At 38.7% G+C, this 13544-nt stretch overlaps 1 protein-coding gene across 3 annotated transcripts in view; it reads right to left on the minus strand.

The window, feature by feature from the left end:
- The window catches only part of TECPR2 (tectonin beta-propeller repeat containing 2), a 40882-nt gene that overhangs the window by 16590 nt on the left and 10748 nt on the right, over window positions 1-13544 (minus strand). For all 3 annotated transcript variants that reach the window (XM_048307874.1, XM_048307875.1, XM_048307876.1), the window contains exons 8-16: window positions 13082-13513; window positions 11471-12468; window positions 9914-10097; window positions 7939-8112; window positions 5632-5812; window positions 4001-4142; window positions 2527-2767; window positions 1684-1773; window positions 609-842 (exon numbers count right to left, since the gene is read on the minus strand). In XM_048307874.1, coding sequence (XP_048163831.1) covers window positions 609-842; window positions 1684-1773; window positions 2527-2767; window positions 4001-4142; window positions 5632-5812; window positions 7939-8112; window positions 9914-10097; window positions 11471-12468; window positions 13082-13513 — 2676 coding nt within the window. The remainder of the gene's footprint in view (window positions 1-608; window positions 843-1683; window positions 1774-2526; window positions 2768-4000; window positions 4143-5631; window positions 5813-7938; window positions 8113-9913; window positions 10098-11470; window positions 12469-13081; window positions 13514-13544) is intronic.

Genomic DNA, 13544 nt, shown 5'->3' on the forward strand with positions numbered 1-13544 from the left:
ATTACCCCAGAGCAAATTCCAAACTGGGACTATATTTTAATGATCAAATAGTGGTCAACCACCTAAGCAAATGAAAAGAGCAGTTAACCAGCATCACATTCTAAGCATTATGCTGAATTATTACATCACTATAAACCTGAACATGAGTATCAGCTGCATCACTCATGAACGATGCAACTCTTGAAGCATAATTTTTCCTTGGCAGGAAGCTTTGATGACTCTGCTAAAAATGTGTTTTAACCATAAAATTCAGACCTTTGTGCCCTAGACCAGGTGATTATGGCTGCACTGAGGTACAAGAGCCAGCCTAGTTAAAGCTGCTGGAGCCCCTGCACAGCACCGTGTCAGGCCAAGCCACCTCAGACTGACCTTCTGCAAGATGCACTGAACACACACAAAGTATCCTGCAAACAGGAGACTTCTTGTGGCCAGGAAAAGGCTAAACAGAACACTCTTTGAAAGCCACAGCTGCTCCTGATGTTTTACAATCATCTGCCAGTAAGTACTATTTTATCCAGTAAATGTTATATTCTACATCAGTAAACTGGAAGATACTTCTGGGAAATACAGTATGCTAAGAGATAGTCTACTCAATAAAAATGTCATACCTAGTTGGGAGAGATCCAGTTTTGTCCAGTGCATCCCTGTTGGGCAGCTGGAGGAAAGTGTTCTGATAAATATCTGCCCAAGACTATCCAAGCCCCAAATGGCATCCTGGCAGGCCGAGTAGTGCACCATTTCAGCCTCTGGTGGCAGCTGCACCGTAGAAGGACGAAAATGAGGATTCTGATCACTGACACAAAACAGATCCTTGTTGCTTTGGCATAGCCACAAAAAGCTTCCTATGGAAAGGACAGTTCTGTTATTAAAATAATTCCTAATCCACTCTGAGAAAGCTTACACATCTACTTTTTCTGAAAAAAGTGATCAGTACACTTGAAGGCAAAACTAAAGCTTCTTGGCTATGTTCATAGGGTAAGCCTTTTAAGTTCAGATACACATCCTAAGCCCTTATTTAGGCACCTAAATACACCCTTTCTCAAATAAAGGAAGTAATAAGTGATCTCATTTGAAGAAATGTTTCATTTGACAAAACTAATACAGAGAAGACATGTAACAGTGCACTATCACCTCTCTATTCTTTTGCTCTTTTTTATCCTTGATAATAGCCTTTGAAAAGCAGCATTCCTTTTCAGCTCTAAACCCTTTTTTGCCACTAAAGCCACTGTACTTAGATAATGCAATTGTTAACTATTGTAACCAGCAGTTCAATTCCCTCACAGGGTCTCACTTTTACCAATAATGTGCGATTTTGCTGCAGTAACTGCACTGACAGGAGAAGCACTTGGTTAGTACAGGCATTCCAGCAAAGCATGCTCCAAAACTTCAATTACAAATTCTGGCAATTCATGCTTTGGCAGTTTAGGAAGTTGCTGCTCCTGAGGACCACCCATTTCTCTGCTGGATACCACTCCACACCAAAGGTGAGAGTGAATAACATGTTATTTTAATCTCCAGTAGTTTTACAGACCTATTTCCACCCTACTTCAACTACTTTAGATCCCTGCAAACAGAAAAGACAACCAAAATCTGAAGTAATTCAGGATATTTAATTACTTACACCATCAATTCCACTCTATTTAAAAATCAGATATTATATGCCTTCACTGTTGATTTACCAACCTTCTTTAGATGAAGCTGTGGAAGCCAACAGAAAAATCCATTTTGTGGCAGAAGCAGTACCACGAGGCACAATATTATTCCAATATGTGCCTTGAAAGAAAGAATAGAGTAGTATTAGTAGCAAACTTAGTTTTCTATTAAAATATGCTATCTAAAATTTAAAAGAAATTCTATTGCAATCATTCATTAAATATATTTTAGACAAGATCGTATATGAAAATCTTTCAAGAAACTGTTGGGAGGAGAGGGAAACTTCCTCCTGACACCTACGTAAACACACACAGAGAAAACTGGGAATGCAGAAGAGGATAAAGAAGAATATTAATGGTCTTCAACATGGGACCAATTTGGTGATGTGGTTGAACAATATCCTAGATGTATTGCTAGTTTTCCTAAACGAAGAAATGTAGCAAATCAAAATTCTATTTTGAGAACTGTAGCAAGAAAAATAAAGCAATTCCTCTATTAGCTCTGTAAAACCGTAACATTAGTGTCTTACATAGTCACACTGGCCATGAGCCCAACTCACTGTGTGAGATAAAATAGGTTCAACAGCTTAAGATTGCTTTCTTATCCCAGAGAAGAGAAACATGTAGGTGTTAAAAAGAGTAACTTGTGCACAGCTCACTGGCTGACAATGACTTTTCCATGAAAAACATTTCCCTTTAAATGAGAAAGTATTTAAGACCAAATGCTAATGAATAATTTAATTTAATTTTTAAACATATTAAAGCTGCTCTGACTTGCCATGCATAATTTCAGTGGTGACAGAGATGTAGTTAGTTATTTCCTTCTATTTAATTTTCTTAACTTAAAAAAATTAAGATGCAAGAGCACACCAACCTATTAAGTTTCCCTTTGCTACATGGAATTCATTTTTGCCTGAAGAGATCCAGACTCCACTGCCATTAACTCCGAGGAGGCTGGGCTGACACTGAAGCTGCTGTGACCAAAATGCCATTCGAAGCTTATCAGCCACCTTCTCCACAGGTGCCTGAGCTGCTGTTGCCACTGTGTGAGTTGCCTGGATTATGGTCTGGAACAGGCTGCACTGGTCAAACACTACATAATCAGTGATGCTTACCTGGGGGAAAAAGAAAAAAAATGCTCTTGATAATTAGTTAAGCTTTGGGGTGAACTGCACAATCTTTCACCAGAAGCTTTTTTAGAAATATTCAAAGTGTAGGAAGGGAAAAACAAAAATGGTACATTTTGAGTAATTGTCTTGCTAATAAGCCACAATCAATATTAAACACCATCTTACAACTCCCTTCTACCCAACAATCCATTTAGAAATCTGCATTCTAAGAAAGCCCTTTGTTTTAGGATGTCTCCCTCTGAAAACATGTTGAACTCTGCAAACTAAGAGGTGAATTTTCAATTTCTGAAAGAGAGAAACTTGTGCGGTGTAGCAATTCAAACCACATGACAAAAACCTGTATGCAATACTCCTTTGCAACTACCTCATGGACATTTTAATTCATAGTGCAGATGGAGGTCTAAATAAGCAATTGCCCAAGTTCCGTCATGGACAACTAGGCTGGCAACACTCTGGGATACCCCTCGAAAGGAACAAAATGCCTAAGAGCACAAAAACAGCAGCAGCTTGCCAAATACCTCAAAGCCAAGCTACTCACGATGCCCACAAGCAAAAAGGGATTATATATGCTCATAGACCAAAATTCTTGTAACTTAGGTGGCATGTAGACAAATTTCCTGTAAAACTGTTTTTGTACTCCCTTCTTCCCCACCCCTTTCTCTGGAGAAAACAAGAAAAGCTGGAGAAACCAGTCAGGAATTCCAAATCAATACCAGACAGTACTTGAAGTAACCGACTTGGTCTCACCCACATGAACTGTGGCTTAAGCAAGCAGCTCCACATGGCTCAAAGAAACCTCAAGAGAATGGAAAAATGCAGAACACATTCTTTTGCATGGTGACTTACTATTTGTTTTATCTAGCTAAGGAAAAGGATGGGCACTGGAAGACAAGAGAAGAGGCTGCATTCAGCAACCAGACTTGATACTCAGCCTCAACAGCATGTCCTATGACCTGGCAGAGCATTTCTTGTGCTCTTGAAAGCTTCTGCAATGCTGCTCTGGATGACCATGGGATGGTTTTTCCTCCCCTCTTTAAAATAGACCCAAAAAGGGATTTCAGCCATAGCCACACTGAAGTTTTAATATACACGATAAGGAGTGCTATAAAATATCAAGCGATTAATTGAATTTATTTTTAGAATCTTGTGGGGAAAATAACACAAATAACAAACCCAAGGTAAAAAACTAAACTGAAAGTAAAATAAAAAAATGCCTACTTGCCACCAATGATTATCATCTCCTTGTGGTTTCTTTGAAACTATACCAGTCCTGAACCAGAGATTGCCATGGATATCCAGAGCCCATAATGTCTGCTGATCTCCAAGGGTTATGCACACTGGTTCCAAAGCTTGCATTTCACTGGAAATGCAAACAAGTAAAAACGTTAAAACCTTACTTCAAATTTATCTTGATGGTATTTTAAGAAAGCTATTATAATGCTAATAGTTTAACATGGTTGAACTCAGTGTAGCCAAGCTAAAAAACACATTTGATATCAAATTTTCAGTTATTCAGTACTTTATATTTTATTTGTTTAAGTAAAAAACATTCAACAACAACAACGACCAAAAAACCATAAGTCCTTCAAAGATCACTCAAGATTTGAAACTTGGATTCATAAAAATAAAACTAAACAAACCCTATTTGTTCAGTAAAATAAGCAATCAAGAGCTGTGTTCTTTAAGTTTTTGATAAAATAGCCTCATAAATGTATCTCCTCAGCTTCCTTGACCTGTTCCGAGAACAATACCTGCAGTTCAGGGACCACAAATAGAAAACTCAACCTAACTATGTGACAAAGATAAATGCTGAATCCAGGACTGTAAGTTTCCTGCATAAGTAAACGATTTTCAAGCTCAGAAAGTCAACAGGGTGAGGTGATCGTATCAGACACTGAAAAGGCAGCAAACAATGCTAGCTCTTTCAGATAACCTTTCTTGACAATTTAAGAACAAATAGTGACTGCTTTCTGCAATTTTAACACAAAGCCCAAGAACATGAAATGTACCTAAGGTGTAGGTCAAGCAGGTATTTTCATTAAACAAACTCATTAAAGTACATGCAAATTTCACATTTGAACAAAGACACAGTAGTTTCTTAGACTGTTCAAGAGCCAAGTACCAGGCTGGGAGGTAGCACAAGTTAAGGTTTCACAATAGGATATTCAGTAGACAAAATCACCTGAAGACAAGACTTGAATTTCTTCCTAAACTTGCTTCAGGCTGATGTCACAAGAGACACTATATTCTACATTCTCAAAGCCAGCAGTAGAGACTCAGTGCTTTTAACTTTATCACAAAGGAACTACCATGAGCCTAGGATCAACTACAAAGCTAAATACCAACTACACAAAATATTTATAAAAAGCTGTGGCTGGGGAGTGCAGAAGTGTTATCCAGCTGTGTGGATGACCAAGAAAATGCACAGATTTAATCTCAGAAGAAAAAAAGAAAAAAAAAACAACAACAAAACCTCAAAAAAACACCTCATTATGGCACAGATTAAAGAAGCAATATTTAATAAAAAAGTCACATTGACAGACGTTATAAAGATTTCTTTTTTAATTGTTCTCACTCTTTAAACTCGCTTCTGTTTATGACAATTCCTTTCATTACACAGCAGTCATTCACCTGACAGAAAAACAGCAGTTACTCTGAATATGTCTGGACAAAAACAAAAGGAAGGAAGGACAGATAGACAGACAGACAGATAGCTAAAACAGCTATATATACACACACAGAGGGATATATACACACGAGTTCAGGTAATACTTTTTCAAACATCAAGGAGTTCCAGCACAGTTATTTGTGTCATTCCTATGCCCAGAATGTCCCACTAGAGTTATTACCTGACAATATCACTCTTCCACTGCTCTCCTTCAGGACAGAAGCTGCGCACTCCCTCCCGGTACAGCAGGGCCCGCTGCTCGCTCAGAGCCCACACCACATTATTTCTGGATGTGACCTGTGACAGTGGATAAGGGCAGTCAACCTTTACTGCTCGGGCACAAGGACGATCCACACTCAGGCCTAGAAATCAGAAAATGAGGATTGCTTTACAAACTTTGGCTTTTTGCAACAAAAAGGAAAGAGATAAAGCAACTCAGTGAAAGAAAATGCAGAAGGGAATCTCCTTGACATGCTAACATCTGTCATTTGATCATAATTTCCATGAGTGACTGTTCTTTCTATAAAATATTAATAATTTCCTCTAATATAGCTGAGTTTACATTTTAAAAAATAAGACACTGTATATCCTTAAACATCCTGCACAGTGCACGTCCAGTCCTGTCATTTCTGTTCCTTTTCTCCCTCTAGTGTCAGCACCAGGAATCTCCATTTATAAAACCTCTATTAGAGCTGACAGAAGCATCAAAAAAAAAAGCCAGTAACGGAAGAACTTTTTCCCAAAACATGCCAGGGAGGAAAGCAACCTGATCTGAATACTGACAGCAGAGCAATTACAAAAGAGCATGCCACAGTGTGTAGTAGTGAAAGGAGCAGAGAGGTTCTGGTAGATTTACAGGCAGCTTGCACACATTTCTACATCTAATTTCCAGGAACATGTCTTCTTTACAATTACACTGAAGCTTGATTTACACATGTGAAACTACATGGGAAACACTTCAGGAGACACAGCTTTTGTTTCATCTTCTCATGCTGCCAAAGCCAGTATGAAAAGACTCATCTGTATGATATTCTAGACTAACAAGAATGCTCATTTCTAAACCTCTGAGCACACACTCTTGTTATAAATGTTTCACAAGACAGTGGAGGGAATGAAAAGGTCCTGGAGAAACAATTTTCACTGGTTGCCTCACATTAGGAAGACAGAATATACTGAGAATTTATTTTTTGCATCAAAAGACAAATTTGGAAGCCTAAGAACAGCAGAATGTAAGCTGATGTAATCAAACCAGTCTCTCAAAGGGAAGAAAAACATTGATTCAAACCTCCACAGAGCCCTGTATGATTAGTATCCAAAGTTCACTCTCCATCACCACTATCCATGCCTGTTGGCGATATGCATGTGACCATGGGCAGGCCACTTGATTTTTCTGGAACTACTACACTTAACTAAAAAAAATAATTTTAATAGCGTGTCTTCGAAACAGTGATGTGTACTTAAAACAGTTTTCTTAATCACAAATAATTTTTGTATTGTGCTACAGTAACTAAATCTAAAAGACAAATTTACGAGAGTGCCAAAATTAAATTTTGACAGCCACTCAGAGATGCTGTCCCGTTTCAGCACGTCTTACACAGCTTCCCCTTAACCCAGTCCTCCTCTTCATTCACCAGTAATTCCTTCATCATGTTATTGGCAATTTTTCCTTAGTAACTCAGCTCCCTGTGCAAGCCCCATATGCCTGAGAGTCCTTCATACTTTTCTCCCTTAACTCTAAAACTAGTACTGCCATCCTTCATCCTAGCTCTTTGCATTTAGCCTGAATATTGCTTGCATAACACCTTCAAATACATCCTCTTCTATTCACTGAAGGGCTTAAAACTAAAGCCATGACTTCAAAGTTGTCACTGCACTATCCTTTTTTCCAATTTGTGCCTCATTCACATCCAAGAAGGCAGCTGCAAAGATTCCTGCTCCACAGCCCATTCCATTCCCCCATGGCTTCGCTTTCTCACGTAAAATACGTACCACTTGTCTATACTTCCAAAGCACTTCATGATCTTCTGTCTCAGAATACCTTCCTTTCATTATTAAGTGGTAACTCATATCTTCAAGAGATCTGTGCTTTTCAAAACACAAAGCTTCTACTTTCCCCTGTTCTGCCCACTTAAGGCTGAGTCGTTTCAGTGCATCATATCACTTTCAAAGCAAGGATATTATTTTGATATTTTCTACAGTCCCTTTCCATTTATCTCCATCCATATCACATCCTCCCCATGTCATAAATCCTCTGTACTATATGTACTCCACTTGGCACACACAAAACAAGTGGTCATGAACTGGCTTTTCCACTCTCCTAATTACACAAAATCTCACAACTGTTTCCTAGTGTTTCTCAAGATAAAAAGGTATCCTTATGTCCTGGCTGCAGATCAAAGTTTATAGCAAATTGTGATCATTCTTCAGACTTGAAATCTAATAATCTCAGCCCACAAAAATTCAAAGAGCCTGCAATTAATTCAGGTACCTGTTTGTAGATACAGATCTCCATTTGTTCTGATAATCCAGGCGGTGTCATCACTCAGAGCTACAAATACAGCCTGAGGTAAAGCCTCATACCAGTGCCGTTTTCCTTTAATAGTTACTTTTCCACAAGCAAAAGCTTTGTTAGTCTTCTGTTCAATCTTCCAGAGAAGAGCCCCTGTATGAGAAGTAAAGAAAGAACATAACAGCACTCAGCAATTACTGCAACAGTCACAGGTGACGTGTCCTACCTACACCTACACTAACAGGAGAGGAAAAGCAAACCAGTAGCATCAAAAATGCAAGTTTAAGAAACACAATTTTTTTTTAAAAGCAAGACCAGAACAGTAACTGACTTCTAATACATAATAATAGCTTAAAAAAAGAAAATCAAATGGAACTCCAAACTTAACTGCTGGCTTGTACCAGAACAGTACATCGTCATATTAATTCCCTTTGAATGATTCCACAAAGTTGCATTTAATTCCATTTTGACATTTTGTGGTTAACATGCTCCTGCATGAATACATCCATGGCTAACTGTGGATGCTAGAAACTTCCACAAATTCAGTGGAAAGCTGGGTGAACTCCTGGAACTGACGGGTAACAAATGCAGAGGAACAACATCTTGCCCAGGCAATCTGAGCCACCAAAAACTGCAGCCTGAAACTACCAAGGGCAAACATGACACATGCTCATTCCTTTCACTTTTCTGCAGGGACCTGCTGTTAACCACTCTTAAAGGTAAGATACTGAGCTGGATGAACCCACACTCTCACCTAGTACAAGTACTCTTAAATTGTTTTGGCTATAGCAAAGCTCAGCTACAGATCAAATAGAATTTCTTTCTTCTTAAAACAGATAGCAAGTGTTCCCCTACAGAGAGAAAGGAAGATTGATATGCGCTTTTAGAGATGACAGGGAAGAAAAGTAGTGGCAAGGCAGGAGACAAAGAGATTAAAATGGCTGAGAAACTTCTTATTTTCACTCCAGTCCTGGAACAACCTGGAAGGCCAAAAGTGACGCAAGTTTATAACCAAAACCTCCTTATTTTTAATCCAACATAATCCTCATTCACAACCATCCAGAACAAATTCATATGCAAATGTACTGAAACTTCAAAGGTTTTTTTCTCCAGTATTTAAAAAGAAATCAAATCAACTAACCCACGCATACACAAAGCCAATTCTACATTTACAAGAAAAAGAGCCTTAAAATTGTGAATCACAGAATGGTTTGGGTGGGAGGGGAAGATCATCTAGTTCCAACCCCCTGCCACAGACAGGGACACCTCCCACTTGACCAGATTGCTGAGGACTTCATCCAGCCTGGCCTTGAACACTTCCAGGGATGGGGCATCCACAGTTTCTCTGCACAACCTGTTCCAGTGCCTCACCACCATTACAGCCAAGAACTTCTATAGCTCTGTAACAAAAATCAAGGGTTTGTATAGACAAGGAACTCTTCTGTGCCTACCACTGAACTGCTACTTTTGAAGTTCACTTTAATTGGGCAAATGCATGTTGAAAACCTCCCAAAATGTAACGTGAAATGTGTAGAAAGAAAGCCACTTAAACTAGAACATGGGATGCAGAGGTAGTGAAGATGCAGTCATATAACTGTGACTATTTAAAAAACTAACAAAAAGAAACCCAAACCAACACAATACTTCTACATGAAACAAGCCCTAAACAACCAAGTTTCTGCAAGTAATTTATTTGAAAAAAACAAACAAACAATAAACTCAATTTTTGTGCAAATTACATATGCACTCAATTGTATCTGTAATCTCATAAAAATGACAAGCTTCACCTAATTAAAAAATAACTGATATTAAAAAAAAAGCAAAAAAAACCCCAAACCAAACAACAAAAAAAAGGCAAAAAAAAAGCAAAAAAAAAAAAGAAACCCAAACAAAATGCCCAAGTCTGTCCAAGTTCTATATTTACAAGGTGACAGTGCAGCAGAAGCCAACCCACCTGAGGGGGAAACTGCCACTTGCTGGACTCCATCCTCAAACTTCTGCCAGCGCAGCCCAGCTGAAGGAAGGGCACTGCAGTACAGGCTGCCTCGGTAGTCCAGGCACCAAATGTATTTTTCTGAGACAACAAGGCTCAGGATGCCATAACCAGGGCCAGAGTATCCCATCCAGCTCTCTGCAAACTAAAAACTGTACAGTCAGAACAGTGTCAGGTGTCTTCAAACTGCATAAGAAAACGGGTATGTAAGAACAGCAGCTCTCACGTTTTGATTTTTAAAAAGCTAAACTTAAGTACTTTAATCAATGAAGAAATTTGCCTTGTGTAAAATAAAACTACATCTGTCACTGTTCTCTAAGGCTGTATGTGCATAATGAGACTGCTAGAACAACAGATTTAGCAAAAAAATAAACCCCTCCACCCCATCATCCACCTCCAACAAAGGAATACATAAAAATGTACAGTCTGCCTGTAGTCCAGGAAATTATTCATTGTCTAGGAAGTGATGAGCAAAGAGAACAAGACAGCTGGAGGGCAGAGACAGCTAAATATCCAACTCCAGTACTCTCTGTATGGTACAGGAGCCACATCTTGCAAAAATCTGGTTTACAGCCTGCTCTCTTAAATTTCGATTGCTTGCATGAGGTGAACTCAAGCACTGCATACATTACCAGGGGAGTTTTCTGAACATGACAGAGTATAAGAATACCTTAACCTGAAACTAAAATCTTCTGCACTTTAGGCTGCAGCTGTTAGTAGACAGGACACCACCAACTTGTAACTCAACCTTTATGAATGAGTATTTGCTTGATCTCAATACAAAGCTGTTACAGATCTAAAAGAAACAAAATCCCCAGCCTACAAGAACTGCATTTCCTTAAGTCTTCTGCTAGAAGTTCCAGTGATTCTAGCAATTTTATAGATTTTACAATTAACTTCAGTACTTCTTTTCTATAGTCTGTATGAGGACTACCCACAAAATAATGATGAAGGAAAGAGGGATAAAAGAAAAACAAAACTGTCAACATTTTAAACAGTACTAACTACTGCTGGCTAGTGGGCAAAGACTAATCCTTATTCTGAGTATTTACACATGAAATAATCCTTAAGCAGAAGCCAGCCATGTGAGATAATTAGCACTAATTCTCCATGAAGTCAGCTGAATTTGGGAACAGCATCAGGCAGAACTTGGACTGCTGGAGATCCAAACCAGGAACAGCCTTTGAGCGTGACTGGGTTTTACTGTTCACTTTTTAATGGATGGGTTTCTAACAGCATTTTTGTCGAGCCGGGAATAATACAGCCAGAACAGCTTCTTTGCATTGCAAGCACACATCACCCATTCTGAAGTCAGATACATCACATTTTGCAAGAGTTACAACATGTACTCTTGTTTGGCTTTATACTTTACTTGTGTACTTGAATCCAAAAAAAAAAAAAAAAAAAAAAATTTGCTCACCTAAAGATGTAAAGGACAGTAATTGCAGGAACGTTTCTTTTGAAAAGCTGTTTCTTTTTAAGGTTCAAGGTACTTTTAATTAAACTGAGAAGAAATACCTGATCAGATTTTAGGAGCACCATTTCATCTAGGCTTATCTTGGCTACATCCTGTGCACCAGGCACAGCACCAACTTCAGGCATGCTGGTCTCCGAGGATGAATATGGTAATCCATGTCCATAAATATCTTCCTCATCACTAGAGGCAGATTTTTCAGTCTTACTTTCATGAGTGTCTGCTACCCTTTCAGCAGTGCTAGTACTACATTTAGCTTCGATTGCACTTTCAAAATTCCACCCAGAAATGGAACAGTTATCTGAATGAACATTGTCAGAGATGTCAAACTGGAGCACAGAAGGGTCTGACAAAGCGCTGTGGATTAGAGAGAGCTGCTGTTGATCTTCTCTACCAATTTCATCACTTTCCTTTGGTGTCAGGGATGTCTGGACACCAAGTATACTGTCGCATTCCAAGAACAGCTGGTCTGCAAGATCTGGATCTTCAGAAGATTTTTCAGTATCCTGCAGCTTTACTTTATCCAAGTCTTCATCTATTTTACACAATGTAGGAAAATCCTGCTCCTCCTCCTCTTGGCTCAGCTTTCCAGGACAGCATTCATTGCTTGCAGAAACCGCACCACCATTACATTCACCATCAACACTGCTTGTCAAGTCTTCTGTGAATATCAGAGGAGATGCAGATGCCAAAGTATCTATAATAGCTGAAGTACCCATGCCACTGTCACTGTTTGGAAGTTTCTGTAAATCAACCACATCTCCATTTTCTTCATTGATTAGTACAGTTGCTGACTCCGGAGACTGCAGGACACTGAAAGTTTCTGAACCATTATCTTCTTGCAAGATCGTATGGGACTCCATACTGAACATGCTTTCCTGATCTGGAGATCCAGTACTCAAATGATCAATGCTGCCACTCATTATGCTGGAAGTCATGGAAAAGGAGTCTGCATTCAAGGAATGTGGACTGTCACCAGAAAGCTGACGCTCATAAATTGGTGTGCCTTCCAGAGAGCTGTGGTTTTTCCTTGTCCCACTTTCTGTTATCACGCACACAAAGAGAAGGGAGAAAAATAATATTACTAAAATCTATCAAATTCCAGTGCCAAGTAAGAAATTAAAATATTTTTAGAACTGGAGGAAGGACAAAGCTAAATCTAAATTTCAACCATACTGATTTTTTTTTTTCAACTTTAATAACAAATGATACATATAAAGCCAAGAAAAGTCTTAATATAGTAAACAATTAAAATTATCAAGTACTCACACTATTTTATCAAACTAAAAAGGATGGCTAAGTAAGACACTGCCAAATATTCTGAATAGGATGTATAGATATTACACAATTCCAACATAAAACTGGATGCAGAGTCCACTGTATGCTTCCATTAATGAATACATTAGAACTTGAAGCATGTTTACATAAAGCATAACAAAAGTTAAAAGTAAAAAACCCCAAACAGATCTAAAAAGCCTTCATGAATTCATCACTTTTAAAGGAGATTTTAATCTTAAACAGAAATGGCCCACCACAACCCCTCAATCATTTCAGAAGCACAACACCACAATATAAATGAAGCCTGCCAAACACAGACTCTTTCATGTAACATGTTCTAACAACGAGCATGGCTGGGAAAGTTCTGCTAGACCTACCCTGTTTCTTCTTTTTTTTCTTTTTCACCTTAATTGGCTTTACAATGAGTTCTTGATCAAAATCTTCAGAGCTGATGGTGCTGAACCGTTGTGAAGAAAGCTGGCCTTCTCTCTGAGCTTCTGGAAGTTGGTCTGCACACATCATAAAGCTTGAGCCACTGTCCACAGAGTTCACAGAGCTGCTCCTGCTCCGTGATTCACTTACTACAGAGCAGCCTCTTTTTCTGGTTTCACTGCTCAAGTCTCCCACTCTATCAAAACTTTTCTCTGATAGCATTGGAGTTTCCAGATCATCTTTCACTAAAGAAGAAGTGTCATTTTTATTACCAGTAACTGAAGGGGAAGTAACCATTTTTCTTTCTGTTTCTACTGAAGGGCTGGATGATACAGATGAAACAACTGATGATGGGGTCAGCAATTTAGGACTTGTATCTGTTAAAAGATTTGACAATTTTGAATTCAC

The sequence above is a fragment of the Corvus hawaiiensis genome, chromosome 6 (genome assembly GCF_020740725.1).
Source record: "Corvus hawaiiensis isolate bCorHaw1 chromosome 6, bCorHaw1.pri.cur, whole genome shotgun sequence".
NCBI classification, from domain to species: Eukaryota; Metazoa; Chordata; class Aves; order Passeriformes; family Corvidae; genus Corvus; species Corvus hawaiiensis.